This window comes from Cibotium barometz, chromosome 15 (assembly GCF_041138505.1).
Source record: "Cibotium barometz isolate CiBa-2024 chromosome 15, ASM4113850v1, whole genome shotgun sequence".
In the NCBI taxonomy this organism is placed as follows: domain Eukaryota; kingdom Viridiplantae; phylum Streptophyta; class Polypodiopsida; order Cyatheales; family Cibotiaceae; genus Cibotium; species Cibotium barometz.
Window position 1 is genome coordinate 18,781,624 of NC_141060.1, and position 16,118 is coordinate 18,797,741.

At 36.9% G+C, this 16,118-nt stretch overlaps 1 protein-coding gene across 1 annotated transcript; it reads right to left on the bottom strand.

Annotated features, from left to right (window-relative positions):
- Positions 1-552: 552 nt before the first annotated feature.
- Positions 553-2,659, bottom strand: LOC147631024 (bidirectional sugar transporter SWEET5-like). Its single transcript, XM_086809132.1, has 6 exons — positions 2,611-2,659; positions 2,203-2,239; positions 1,725-1,941; positions 1,387-1,548; positions 1,125-1,244; positions 553-933 (listed from the first exon to the last, which is right to left on the bottom strand). The coding sequence occupies exons 1-6, from the start codon at positions 2,657-2,659 to the stop codon at positions 553-555; spliced, it is 966 nt and encodes a 321-aa protein (XP_086665258.1).
- Positions 2,660-16,118: the final 13,459 nt, after the last annotated feature.

Sequence of the window (16,118 nt, forward strand, 5' to 3'; positions counted from 1 at the left end):
CATTTCTCATTACAAAGCCTAGGAAGATACAATAAACAAATACCGCAATTATGGTTTCCAAAAACCTTCCAAAGTGTTCACTTATTACATGGGCCCATAGTGATGACTTTTGTATATATGTATTGTACATACATTTGAAAGTGATTCCTTGGAGTCTCACAATTTTTTTTCAAAGTAGCAAGGGACTTGAGGCATTGATGTTTTTTCTCATGAAAAGGAAATATCAAGAGTATTCCTATGCTAGTGTTAGTGAGCACATGCTAGTCAAGCGACATAGTAGGTGCTTTGTCAAAATTCTTAGGTGCTTTGTCAAAATTCTTAGGGCAAAGCACATGGTAGTGGCCCTTTGATTTAGTATGGAGGAGTTCAAGTCGCTTTTATAACTAGTGGAGTGGCACATGATTATGAACATATTTAAAAACTAGATTATAGGTAGGGCATGTGATATGTAGGGATGTCTAGGGCTTTGCAAATGTTTTATGAAAGTTATGGTAGATGTATAGATTTATACTCACATTCTATATGTTAATGAGTTAAGTTGGGTAAGCATGGTTAAAGGTCAATTGCATGGTTAGGTAGAGAGGATTGGTGGTGGGCATTAATGCCCAAATGTGGATCCATTTGTCCATCCAAATCTAAGGGGACAACTAAAGTGAATGGACCTTTTCTAAATGACCACCTTGCAGACGAGCGTCTCTCAGAGTCTGCCGATTTTCTTAGAGAGGGCTCTATTTCAACACTCTCATTTGTATCACCAATCTCTTCTTTCTTTGATGCTTCCTCTATAATTTGCACCTCCACCACTATTTCCTTTGGAAGTCCAATTTCTACTTGTTTTTCTTCTAGTTTTTTAGAAGTTCTCCTCATAAAAGCTAGCATAAAAGCTAGTAGTACTTGCACACACCCAATTACTACCCCCACCGCATTAGGTACCTGCAAAACAACCATTAATTAGTGAGTATACAAAGATCTAATTTCCAACAAGTGTGAAATCCACATAAAGTAAGACAAATGATTTATCTTATGCACCATCATTTAGTGACCATTTAAAGCTTGAAATTCCAACAAGTGTTAAATCTACCTCTTCCACACACAAAAAATGTTAAGTGAATTATTAGTCTCACCACAATGTACAAGTCCATGGTTACAAATCCATATGCTGTCCATATAGCCCCCTTGAGAAAGGCTGCAATGGAGGAGTTTGGGTGCAAGTATTTTGCATCCTTAGACTTGATAGCATCTCTCTACACAAGTGGAATAATGATATCATCACACATGGAGATCCATTAATATTGCATAATCTCTAATTATACACACTAAACAAGACCTAATTTAATATTGGTGGTATTTGAACTTGTATTTGAAATGGTGAATTGATTAACTTACCGTTTGAGATAGAAGGGCCAAGTGCATGCCACTACTAATCACTCCACATAAAATGCCTACTACCATTATCCTCTTGTCACGGGTACTCAGCACTAAGAGTATGCAGACCACCATGGATGCTAATCCACAAATAACCACTCCAAGCTTCCAAAGGAGGCTAATCTGGTTTTGCCAAAACAAAAAAAGATTAGAGGGATGAGTAATCAAGATAAAATGGTGATTACAAGACAATAAAATGGCTTGATAGTTGTGGTTACACTAAGTTAATTAATGTTTATAGCTTAATGAAGGTGACTTAATGTGTATAGCTTAATTAAAACAGTTACTGGTGAACTTACTCGTTGGTTCTTGGAAGAGTAGTAGCAATATGGGATAATGTACATGATTGAAAAAGCGCAGCCAAACGTGTTGGTTACAAGAACCCATAGTGCATGAGGCCGGACCATAGGAAGTGCATAAAACATCCATAATGAGCAGTTGAACAGCTTGAGCACGTAAAGATCTCCCGTTAATCCTCCGGTTGATTTTGTCTTAACCATGTTAATTACCGTCGGCCTGATAACATCAAAGTATATTAATCAATGTAGTTTTAGTATGAGTAGAATACTGATTGATCTAGTTCAGCTGCACAATCCTTTATTAAATCTAGTATATGTTTGTAGCACATTGCTCTCCATACACTACACCTTTGCTGTAGTTATTCTCTAATTACTCTCACACCATGCAAGTTTAGCCTTAATTGTCCCCTTATTACTGATCTCATGAACACTATGCAAGCTTAGCTACTAGAAGACCTTCATCACTGGAAGCACTTACGCTGAGGATAAGAAGAACGTTGACGATGCAATATTGCCTGTATTCACACCAATTAACACCATAATCAGTTGATTAAAGCTTAAACAAAGCGTGTTCATAGTACAATAATGGATCTTCTCTAAACCGATCGAGAAGAGAAGAAGGGGGAGGGTGGGGTGGGGTGGCTGATTTAACAAATCCTAATTAAACTTACAATTTAACCAACTCTAATCAAGCTGGAGAGGGGAGGAGGGTGTTTTTTTTTTTTTGTGGGGGGTGGCTGATTTAGCAAATCCTAATTAAGCTTACAAATCATGATCAAATTTAACCAACTCTAGTGAAGCTGGGTGGTTGAACAAATCTTAATTAAACTTGCAAATCATGATCAGAATTAACAAACTCTAATCAAACTTAGCAAACTAAAATCACCTAGAAGGCCTAGCACTTGAATTGCAGTATTGTTGTGGATGAAGGCCATTGTGGAGGAGGAGTGTGAGTACTTGTCCCCAACAAGCAAGTGTTAGACAAGCAAGAAAGCTCCTAAAGCTCTGAAGTCATTTAAAATGCAAGATGCAATGCCTAATGAAGTCTATATATAGAACCTACTTTAAAATATATAATATATATATAATAGCTTAATTTTGAACTTCAAAAATTAAAATGATGCATCTATCAAAAGGTAAGCCTAGGTGGTGCGGGTGGCATTTCGTCTAGGTTGAGTAAATTTGTAATAATATATTTGAATTGAGAACGCTTTATACTTGTATTATGAATAATTTATTCGGAAATGTGCATTGATATTTTTAATACAAATTTTAACGTTAAAAAAATGTGCATTGTGGATTGATTAATTTTTTAGGCATTAATAATATTAATAATATAATAAGAAAAAAATCATATTATTAATATGATAAGAAAAAAAATCATATTTTTTTCTTATTAATATAATAAGAAAAAAATCATAATAAAATGTTGCAAATATGCCTCCCTCGATAGGGTATAACATGGAACACACGCACACCCACACGCACCCACACGCACCCAAGAAAAAAACATGGACACAAACATCTATACGGTCGGCGCAGCGTGATTGGAGGAGAAAAGAAGCTGACGTGGACACTGGTCACGTGTACGCAGATCCCCGTACAGTAAATCTTCCATCCTGACGTGTCACCACCGGTTCAAAATTATTTACCAAAAATATTCTTTTTTTTAAAGTCAAAAAAGTTCATATTTAATTGTATCTGTTCGGTTTCTTCTACACTAGTACATTAGAATAATCAGCGTTTTTTTTTTAAATAGCCACCCCATGTGTAGAGAGAGTTAGAAATTTGCAGATTTCTTACCCAAGATTAACTAAAGTATTTCTCGAAAGAAAATAAAACTGGGATATCTTTTTTTTTCCCTCTCGAATTATATTAGAGCGTTTTAGGTGAGATAGAATATAAAATATGTATATTAGATAACTAGGATATCATTCCCTTTTGAGAATTTTAGAATGATAAATTTCGCTTAAAATAACACTCGTTTGCAATAGCGTGGACAAAAAGGAAAATTGAGGGAGTTTAATTTAAATTTAAATGTAAACCTATGCAGGCTTCTACTCACAATTCAACGAAAGTTGACACGCGCCACCACGCACTCCTTGTCGCAAACCCTCCTCTCTTCCACACGAATCACACACACTCTCTCCTCTCTCCTCTCTCCTCTCTCCCCCCATTATAAAAAAACTCCCACTTAACCATCCCCTCCTTTATCATTAACAACCCCTTCATACCCACTTTTTTATTTGCCTCCTTTGGAAGACAGCCAACACACCCTCTCCCTCACATGAGCACGTTTTCAAACCCTTCTTCTCCTTTGTTTAAGACCTGGAATGTTCTCTCTCAGAGTTCTAAAACTGACCTTGGGATTCACACTTGATTCTATTCCCCATACCCCAGCTTCTTTCACTCTAATGAACCTCTACTGATTCAAGGTAACTTGCTTGGAAATCCTCCCACCCTTTTGGAATTGGGATTTCCACCTTTTTGGAATTGAGAAAAGCTCTCAAGGACTAGGAAAATGCCCATCGTACATTTGAAGCCAACATGAAAAGTGGGATGCATCCACCCATAAGCTATTATAAGCATACAATTTCCTTCTTCATCCACTAGAACACCACCATTCCATTTAGGTGGGTAAACAATCTATTTAAACGTATTAACATTCATAAAGTGAGATGTATCAGATCGTGTATGATATGTTTTTCTATGCATGCATCAAGTGTGCTCAAGTACCATTTATATGGAAGTTTCAATGTGTCCTTTTAGTACTGTACATAAAAAAACGGTTCAAGTAGAGACAAAGAGAATCACAATTGCAAGATGCTAAGAGCCATGGAATACTCTTCCAAGCTAGATTACTCTTGACAACATCTCTAGTTTTTTAAAAAAACTTCATGTTTGTTGAACAATAGGCTCTTTAAACTCCTACGTTGACTTGAAATATGTTTTTCAAATGTTAAAATAGATCATTAAAGAACAAAGAACAATACAAAAAGGAAATAATCTTTACTTATCAAAATAAAAGATATTAATGATTTTTTTTACTCTCGAATAAAAGAAAAACCTCCATGTTTATTGAACAATCAGACTCTTTAAACTTCTATGTTGACTTGAAATATGTTTTTCAAATGTTAAAATAGATCATTAAAGCACAAATAAAGGCAATGATCTTTACTTGTCAAAACAAAAGATATTAATATCTATTTATTTTCACTTATCAAAATAAAAAGATGTTAACTATAGCCTTTTATATTTTACTTTACTTCATTCATTGTTATTCTTAAAACTACGATTTTTATCAATCATTAGGCCCATCTTTGAACCAATCAAGGTTCGATTACTTAACTTAGAACATGTTTTCATACCCGAATGATTTATTACACTTGGTAAATTTGACACTATTCCATGCAACCTTCTATATAGGATGTAAAGGTTCTACAAAAAGCATAATAAGGTAATTCTATAGTTAGCATAGTGAAAGGAAAAGTGAGTGTTTGTAGTGGTATATAAAAATAGTGATAAAGGAATAGTAAAGCATGGATTAGGCGAATTTCTACTTTGATGGTAGGAATTAAAAATACACCGGTAATTAACCATTACTAGGAAACTAGTACACCAAATTTTGTGATCATATGGTAATTAACTGTTACTAGGAACTAGTGAATCTACACCAAATCTTGTGATCATATGTCATAGTTTTTCTGGATGTCTACTTCCACTTGGGCTATTGTGTCATGTGCACACACCAATTTACACACACACTTATCTATTTTGAAAACTTGTTTTTAATGCATTATAAATCCTAGTATATGATAGACTTAATAATTTTCATGCTTTTTTGATGAGAATATCTTACCCCACTCAGATCCATAAGATTGTTGATGATAACCTTGGTGTACATATGTTGCACTTAGAATGATATAAACCAAGAAGCCTTAAGATTTGGCTTCTTCTTTAGGCCAACACAAGAGAGATAAAAAAGAACAAGGTTACCTTCTTTAATTTTTAGACTTTGATCAAAGTGATGTTTGCTAGTTTTTTATTAACCTATTTGTTCCACCTAGTGAATCTATTCCTCTACACCGCTACTTGGTATCTAAAAGTTGAGAGGCACCACTGCTTCCAACCCAAAAGCCAAATCAAAAGAAGTATCAAGAGTAATTACCTTGTATGATATTTATGTTATGGATTATGGAAATTATTGAAATATTTTTGTGGTATATTTTTCATGGATATTTATTTTTTATAGTTTTCCACATGGTCAATGACTTACCGCCACGTACTCGTCGCACCATGTTGGTAGATTGTCACTCGATATAATCTTATGCATGTGTTTTTTATAACAGATCAGTGGGGCAAGGCTAGTGCGGTTGGCATGATGATGGTTACACATTTTTGGTGTGCATATTGGATCCACATTTTGGCATCACTATGTTCATGGCAATATTATATTTTTGGTGATCGTTTCTATTTATGTGACATTTTATGTAGTGGCTTGGTGGCCCCATCATTATCTTGTACATAAAATGGTGGCACACATATTTATTATGCACATTTCTTATAGGTACATATTTATTCAAATGGTTTGTTTACCCTTAGCAGATGGCCCATATTAATTCATGCATGACACTTTGCTAAAGTCAAGGCCCATAGATGGTTCACATTACTTCATGCACGACACTTTCCTAAAGTTTAGGGGCAAGGCCTAAAGTGGAGTGTAAAAGTCATTTTTCGCTCACAAAATAATATATCTAAATACACTTGCTTGAAAGCGTGAGCCATCAAGCAAGTTGGGGGAGATTATACCCAATGTGTGTGTCATGCATCTTCTCTTCTTTCATGTTTATGCAAGTCTATTCTCAATAAGCTATGGTGTTCTTAGAGAGGTAGAGTGAGCTTTATCCATTATTTTATTAAATTTATGCATGACCACAACCCTCCTGCAATAGTGGTACCAAAGCTAGACCCACATCCAAAAGTGCTGCACAACGATCAGTCCTTGGTAATCGTGTCAGCTGTCGAGCAAAAAAAAAATCAATCCTCGGTAAGCGTGCGACCTGCTATGCAAAGAAACATCCCAAAGGCATGCTGTGCAAACACGGTGTGTGCCGCCCAACCTACAAAATCGGGCACACCTGACGGTAGCCAGGTACATCCTAGCACAAAGGCCCCACCCAAGGCCCAAGGCCCTGTAGAGGATCAGGGTCATTTTAGTAGGAGCAAGTGAGTAAAGCCCACAAGTTATCTCTCTTCTCTTTCACCTCTTGGATACATGCAAATGAAACCAACACACTATATATGCCCCTCTTCCAACTTCCCATGTTTTAGCTTATGGAATTTGTCATTTTCCTTCTTCCCTCTCCTCATTCACCCTCCCACTTTTTCATAAACCCACCTCCCCCCTTCATCTCATCAATCCTTTCGTTTTGAGCTACTACATCCCTATTTTATTTTGAATAGCAATAAAAAATCATTATTAATTCATGTGCAAAGTGATTTGCAAGCTTCATAAACAATGTGCTTGTGAATGTCGGCCTCTCCATGAACAATTTCCCTCTCAAATCAGCCCTCTTGTTTCATCAACAACGCCTTTAAATCTTTATTTTGCAGTGCAAAAGTAAAAAATTGAAGCATATGCTCATGGCTTCACCAATTCTCCACTTCTTGATCCCACACTCAATCAAAGACTTTCTTTGATCCGAGCTCAACTCCAAGAAGAGCAACAATGCTACATGCACACGGAATCCTTATTGGAGCATGAGAAGCGTGCACGGACCAATGATTCTCTAGTAGTAGATGATCATCTAGTGTTTTTGGCAAACATTATTACATCTTCGCATGCTAGAAGATGTGCATGATGACACTTTGTAACAAAAGTATGAGGATGGTCTTGAAGAAGGCTTGCAAGAAGAGGTGAAACCTTCTTCTCTATTTCTCTTGCTCATGATGCAGAGAAGAAGCTTTGCTCCATCGGCAAGTTTGTTAGGCCTATGCAAGGGCCTAGTCTAACAAATTGGTGGGTAATAATCGTCCATTTAGACGATTTGTTCAACCTAATTCTTTCATTTCACATCGCGAACACTCATGCACACCCACATTTCGTCCTAAAAATGTATTTAATGGCGAAACTCCAAAGCCAAATTTTGTAATTTTAAACCCTAAGACTAGTCACAATAGTGCTCGCCGGCAATATCTCACTAAAAGCACCTAGGCCTAGTCTTACTTTGTCACATCGTTGCCTGCCATATTGTAACAAATTGCTTTGCCAAGTTACCACCTCCAAAGAAACCAACCGCCTCAGTCCACCACATCAAAGAAGAAGCTCGTGAGGTCAATGATGACACCATTCCAGAATGGATGGCGGACACTCTTCATGATGAGGTTAATCAAGAATTAAACAACCCTCCAAGTATTCCTCAATCTATCCATTCATTATTATGCATGCAAGGTTATATCGATGGTCATCAAGTTTGTGTTTTGCATTATGACGGGACGGTTCGATTTTATTTCAAAAAATCTTGTAAGGAAATTACAACTACACACATCTCCCTCTACATATAAAGTAAAATCTACATTCCAAGGAACTCGTTACAATGGCATTCATGAAATTAAGAATCTTAAAATTCAAATTGAGTCATATAAAGAGCATTGTGATTTCTTGATTGCACCTTTACATTCCATGGGCATCATTTTAGGAATGTCATTCCATCATCAACACAATCCTAACATTGATTACAACACTCATACTATGCAATTCACACATAATGACACATTGATATCTCTTTCTAGTGACTCTTCACTTGAACTTTTTCCATTGATTACACATACACATGCAAAAAGAGCACTTAGAAAAGAGCATAAAGAATACATGATTTATGTGACTGAGGTAGAGAAAGTAAATCAAACACTCACCCCACATCAACAACACTCACCCCACATCAACAACACTTTATTCATTCCTTTCATGATTGTTTTGTTGATGACTATTCCCCTCACTTACCTCCTTCTCGCCCCGAGGACCATAAAATAGAGCTTTTACCAAGAAGTCAACCACCATATCGTGAACCTTATAAATAAAAACCTTTGCAAACAGCAAGAAATTCAACACCAAATTATAGAATTACTAGATAAAGGATTGATACGAGCTAGTAGTTCACCATTTGGAGCACCAATCTTGGTAGTTCAAAAGAAGTATCGCATGTGTACACGCGATTATTGTGCATTAAATAAAGTGACTGTCAAAAATCGTTATTCTATTTCTAGAGTAGACGATTTGCTTGACAAATTAAGAGATGATTGTGTTTTTAGCAAGATAGATTTAAAATCAGGTTATCATTAAGTGCATATAGACCCCATTGATATTTATAAAACTGTATTTCACACTCAATTTGGTCACTATGAATTTTTAGTAATACCCTTTGGGCTTACAAATGCACCGGCCACATTTGTTCGCATGATGCATAGAATCTTTTTGAACCATTAAGATTTTGTGATTTGTCTTTTTTTGTGACATTTTTATTTTTAGTCACTCCAAAAAAGAACACGAAAACCTTTTAAGAATTGTTTTTAAACTTCTTAAAGAGAACCATTTGTATACAAATCCTGACAAAAGCTCTTTCTTTCAAAGTGAAATTGAATATTTTGGAAACATTGTTTCCACTCATGGCATTCTTGTTAACCCTAAGAAGATAGCAACTATTAGGAATTGGTCAACTCCCAAGAGTGTACATGATGTGAGATCTTTTCTCGGACTTTCAAGCTTTTATAGAAAATTTGTGCGAAACTTTTCTCTCATTGCATTACCATTGACATTATTGTTGAAAAATAAAATTGTTTTTCGTTAGGGTGACAGTCAACAAAAGTCCTTTGACCGTCTCAAATATCTCTTAACTCACACCCCAATCCTACAATTACCTGACTTTACTAGAAAATTTTTCCTAGTTGTCAGTGATGCTCGTGGATCTAGTATAGGAGCCGTTTCAATACATGATGACCATCGTAAACTAAAACCCTCTAAACTTAACTATAGCACCTATGATAAGGAACTTTTAGCCGTATTACATGCTCTTCGCATGTGGAAACTATAAGAATATGGCACAGCGGAAAGAGATAGCAAGACAAAGCACAATAGACAATGCAATAGATACACAACGGAGAGAATTTAAAATTTTGATTATACCAAAGAGATACAAGTGATGGTGTTGTCCACCCGTGCGCTCTGAAGTAGAGCTTAGATGGCGATCTAAACAAACTCTGGATGGAGTATATACAAGGTGTAGAAGGGGGTGGATACTCACAACCATAGGATGCCTTAGCTCATGCAAACCATGTCCATGTATAGAACTGTAGGTAGTGTAGTAGACGCGTATATACAACGAGGGCGGTTACATTGCATAGACACGGTCACCGCCCACGTATCAAGAATGCGGACTCCCGACCATCGCCCACTAATGATGGACCTGGTATCCGAGGGAATATTCTAGAGAATATTCCTCATACTGTCGCCTCGAGGGATCCCGTCCCCAAACCCCGGCCATTTGCACATTTTACAATTTTCTTATAGCAATACCACCCACTCCACAGGAAAGGCACTCTTCAAAGTTATCTTTGACTTCTAGAATCAGAACACAAGTTCTAGCGCCAAACCATTTTTCCCTTGACCATACCCAAATTTTGGCTGAAGTGACTCAATCTATTAAAAAAGCTCAAGAAAGATATACAAAATAAGTAAACAAGAAGCAAAGACCTATGCAATTTTAAGAGAATGACATTATTTGGTTAAGAATCGAAAAATAAAGAGTTAAGAGCATTGAAAAGCACCCCAAGCTTAAACTTGCTCCACTTTTTTATGGGCTTTTTAAGATTCTCAAGAAAATCAATGACAATGCTTTTAGATTGAACATCACACCTCACTTACGTATACACAACTCCTTTCATATTAGTTGGCTACTCTCAGCTTCCACTTCATTAGGGCCAAAAATGTTAAAAAAAGGGTTGCATTTTAATCACTTGTACCAGATTTGGATTAAGCTTTGGACCAATAATAATGTGACATTCAACCACAAATATGACATTCGGTGTCATATCTACTTTTCACTAACTTCATTAGTTTTGGCTATTTAGTGGGTTATCACCACTTTATTGTAATACGGCACGGCTATTTCTAGGGGTTCCAACTTCAAGGACCTACCTCCACATACCAAATGTCAGTACTTCAAAAAATAAAATTTGAAATTTAGGTTCCCCCCACAATGAGCGATACATTTAAGTAAATGCATTTCAAATTCTCTAGTCTACCATCAATTGCACCTCTTTCTCATTGTCTTTGTGCATCATCCTCTCCTCTATTCATCATCAAACAATTTCAAGACAATGGTCCAGCACTCGTAATGCCATTTCATCATGCATTCTTCACAATGTTAAAGATGACTAAGGTGTGTTGAAAATGATGAAAAGGCAACCATTAGGCAAAGGCCCTCACACGATAAAAAGGCAAAGAAGAGGCTTACATAATCATGGATTGGGCTCTGATACCATGTTGAGATAGCTGAAGAAGAGGCTTACATAATCATGGATCGGGCTCTGATACCATGTTGAGATAGCTGAAGATGATTATCAAATGATAAAGTTTAGGAGGATTAGCATTTCTCTCATTTTTTATGCATCATCATGAAGAGATTAGGAGGTCATTAGGGGACTCCATGCAATATTAGGGTCTCACACATTAAGATTAGAGAGTTTCCTTTTTAAGTGGCTTCTATTCAGGATTTCACATTTTTCCTAATCTTCAGTAGAGCATTAGTGAGAAGACAACTAAATAGCGTTGAAGCTTGCTAGTGAGTCGGTCTCTCCTAGTAGGTGCACAGCAATAGGAGGAGAAGGAGACTAGACACGCCTCTACAAAGAACCCATTCACGAGATTCCAAAGCCACCATTGAGCACATCGTAAGGGCGGCTTGCCATTGCTAAGAAGCTTCAGTCCATTATAGACACCAGAGGAAAGGAACTCTCCATCGGCAACAATAGCAGTGGTGGTGGGAGTTGCAAAGCCATCACCACCAGAAATAGCAGCCATTATTGCCAGCAAGAAAATAAGCACATAACAACCCAAGCAAAAGGAAGAAGAATTTGGTGTCTTATATTTCCAGTGCAGCGTAGCACAGAGAGAGAGAGAGAGAGAGAGAGAGAGAGAGAGAGAGAGAGAGAGACACTCTTCATGTAGGCGCAAAGGAGCTAAGCTCAGAGAGAGAGAGAGAGAGAGAGAGAGAGAGATGAGGGCTACTAACACCTTAAAGGCACCTAATGTGGCCATCTCGACGATGGCAAAATGGCAACCCCAAGTCCCAACAGAGAGCGCAGAGTTGGATAGAGAGACCACCGTTTTAGTGGTCATTGCAGCAAAGCAATTGCAAGGCACGGGCTAGCTCCTGCTCCGATCAAAAGTCGCCACAACGAGCAGCACTGCAGCACCACAAATACAAAGAGATACGGCTTTTCTTTTAGAAAAAATATAAAAATAACCCCCTTTTCATGGATTGTAATGCATCATTTCGATGGGATGCACCAACATGGATATCATCGGCATCATGTGGAGCACATTCTTTGACACCGACATCATCATCGACATGTGTGTTGGCACAAAAATCACCAATGCAATCTTCATCGATGATAAAAAATTGTTCTCATAAAAAAATTGTCACTCTTATAAGCGGCCAAATGAGCACGCTAGTGTGTGTGAAAAAGAAAATTACAATCTTTGTAAAAATGCCGCAACCACATGAGTATGCAAGCATGTGTGACAAGCATAAATGGGAAATTACATCTAGTCCACATCAAAGAAGCCACTACCAAAAAATTGTAAATCCTACTTCCTACAAAAAGTGCTTGTAACTAGCCTCTTGGACCGATGATGTACCCAAGCTAGAAATTTATCCCTCACCTAAGAGCCAAAGTAACATTAAGGGAGGGAAGTGCCAAAGTTGCTCATAGCACATAGGGGAATGTAGAAAGGAAAAATTCAAACAACATTATGTAACCAACATCCCGACCACCTTGAGTAGTCCAAAGATTTGGCACCAAGGGGGAGTGTTGAGAAATGTGGTACCAAAGAGCACAAGGAAAATATGGAGTGAGTGTGAGAAGCCACATCATCAAGTGAGAATTATCCCACATGCAAGAGAAATGCCAAGTTGTACTCTCCTCATATAAAGGAGGACATTTACAAAGCAAAATATCTCAAATCTTTTTATGAGTACAAGTTTTCATCTTGTAACCTAACTGAACTTGAATCTAAACCTTAATTTGCACACACTCATGATGAGTTTCTTTCAATTCTATCCACCTTAGTTTAGCATTGTGATTAGTGTAAGATTAGTTTATGATTAGGTAAATGTCTTGTTATTAGGATGTGTAGTTAGGAAAGCTCAATCCATGATTCTCAACAGTTTACGTTGGGAAGAAGATCTGAAAATACTTTCACTTGTATGAAATGTTTGTTCCCCCTATAATCTTAAAGTTTAGTTCTTAATACAAGATAATTTTGCTCACATTTATCTTGTCTTTAGGATTTAATATTGTTATATTTAAGACACAGGATAAGAAAATGAACTCAATAGTCATTCCACCTTCTTATATTTAAGATATAAGAAAACATGATTAATGTTAAACAAAAGACAAAACTCAATATACAGTAATCTGAAATATATATATATATTCAAGGGTATCTATACAAGCTAGCTAGATACAAAGAGTGAGAACAAAATCTCTTCTTCTCAATATTTTTCTACTCCTTAGGCTCTGGTTGTGACTTGTTGGTCTCCATGGATTCTTTAGCTAAATTGGACTCCATTTCAATAGACTTCACTTTAGCCTTTCCTTTCTTCTGTGACACTTTTGTTGTTTTCTTCTTTGTGGATGCCCCAAATTTCAATGGAGATCTTAATGGAGACATTGTGGACAAACCCTTTTTTTATATCTTTTTTTTCCTCTTTTGGGGTGGTAGTGATGAATCTAGATCGGGGGGAAGGTATACACAATTCACGAGTATTAGTTTGATTACCTTTGCCCTTACTCACCATATATATATGTGCATGTATAACATGAAGATGTAAATTGTAAATAAAATAAAATTGAAACAAGTCTTAGTATATAATCTTTTCAACACAAAATTTGAAGCTCACAACAAAAAGTTTCACAATAGGTCGAGGTGCTATATTTCAACCCATCAAAAAGAGACACCAAAAACATCTGCCTCTCATGTAGGCACATTGCATGTTCTATCACTAAGGGCCTGAAACAACTCCACCTTAGTGAGTATTGCATGGTACCTGAACTCATGAGCCACTGAATCCAAGCCTAGAACCCACAAGCACATGAAGTATAAGTGCTTTGCACGGCATGTATGCTAGGTTCTTGCTCTTTCATTTTTGAAACCCTTCACATGTGCATTGCAAAAAGCCAGATTGACATAGAGTAGTTCACACTCTTTGTTTATTATAGGAATCCAGATAACCACAAGGCGGTGTTTAGAAGGGACATTTTATCTTCCCGAGAACATGATGGGAAAAAACCTACGCTATAGCTTCGATTTCTTCCAATTAAATGAGAATTAAAACATTTCGATTTCGCTCATCATAAACAAAAACTTGTAACCTCTCAAAACGTGCAAATATACATATGAATCATTGCCTTCATCTTCATCTATCTTCAATAGAAAAGAATTGCAAGATCTCAAACACAAAAAAGCACACGATTGCTAGAAGGAAGGAGTGTGTTGCATGCATGAAGAGGAAGAGGTGGTTGAAAGGAAACCAATTACCAACCATCACCACCATGCATGAACCCCGTTAAGGTTCAAGACCTTATTCAAATTATGCTATCGTGGTAATAATTTGATAGGCTATATTCCAAGGCCATGGCTTTGTGTTTGTGGACCCGCTAGTTAGCCATTCCTTGTTACATTTAATACATATATTTGGAGCCATATGCGGATGCTAGCAAAATAATTGTTATGTTTAATACAGATATTTGGAGCCATATGTGGATGCTAACAAAATAATTGTTACAATTAAAACATATATACTTTTGAAGTTAAACCTCACACCCCTACAATAAAAACTTATGTATCACAATTTACAAAAAGAAGGGCATTTTCTCATGTGGCATGTTGTCAGTGTAAAGGAGGCGAAGGCCTGGATTTAATGCGCCCGCGAACGTAGTTCCAAGCACCTGCCTTTGTCTACATCTTACTTTGCTAGACCAGCCTTTGGCCCCAAGCGCACTTTGCTAGTCTTTGCATCTTGCTTTGCCAGACTAGCCTTTGGCAGTGCTTGATGTATTAAGTTATCTGGCCTAGAGTTAAGCACTTTTGTCAGGGCCTGAATCCCTTCGAGTCAATAGCCACCATGATACCCCTAGCTAGGGACACTTTCTTGAGCAAGTTCGAGACATTGTAACTCTCATAGTCCACCTACGTCACCTCCATCACGTCGTGGTAAGTTGCACTATAATTAAAGTTTGCAACGTCCAAAGAAGGTTTTCACGGTGATTTGGGGAGTTCTTTCATCAGGAAATTTTTGGACCCAAAAAGGGCCTCCTAAGGATTCCTAATTTTAAGGAATTAGAGCTTAAAAAGCTGGGCTTAAGGGAGACAAAGGCTATGATGACCCCTATTTTTTGCCTTGCCACATCAGCCATACCCCCCTAGTTTCACTTTTTAAAGGGAATATTCTCATACTCTCTTACTTTTTGACTTTTCTCTTACTTTTTGAATTTTTTATCTTCACTCTCTACAAATTGAACTTTCTTGTCAATTTGAAATCTCCTTTCTCATTAACTCCCACCATATCTCCCTTCCACATCAGCAAAACACGTATTTAGGTGGGCCTCAAAAAGTGAAAATTTTTATTTTTTTTATTTTTTTACATTTTGAGGTGGAAAAAACACCACCCAACCAATATGTATGAATTTTTTATCTTCACTCTCTACAAATTGAATCTTTCTTATCAGTTTGAAATCTCCTTTCTCATTAACTCCCACCATATCTCCCTTCCACATCAGCAAAACATTCTCGTATTTAGGTGGGTCCCAAAAAGTTAAAAAATTTTATTTTTACATTTTGAGGTGAAAAAAACACCACCCAACCAATATGTATGATGAAAATAATTTTTTTCCTCCAAAAAGCTTGTAATTCAAGGGTCACGTAGAAGCCTGTCAGGAGCCAGTACATCCATAACTAACTGTCAGGTCCCCACAACCCCATAAACATAACTAACTGTCAAGAACTACTACATCCATGAGATCCCCGAAATCGTGGGGACCCCAAAAATTATTATTTTTTAATTTTTCTCATAAATGTAATTTATTGATGAAAAACTCCATGTTAGTATATTT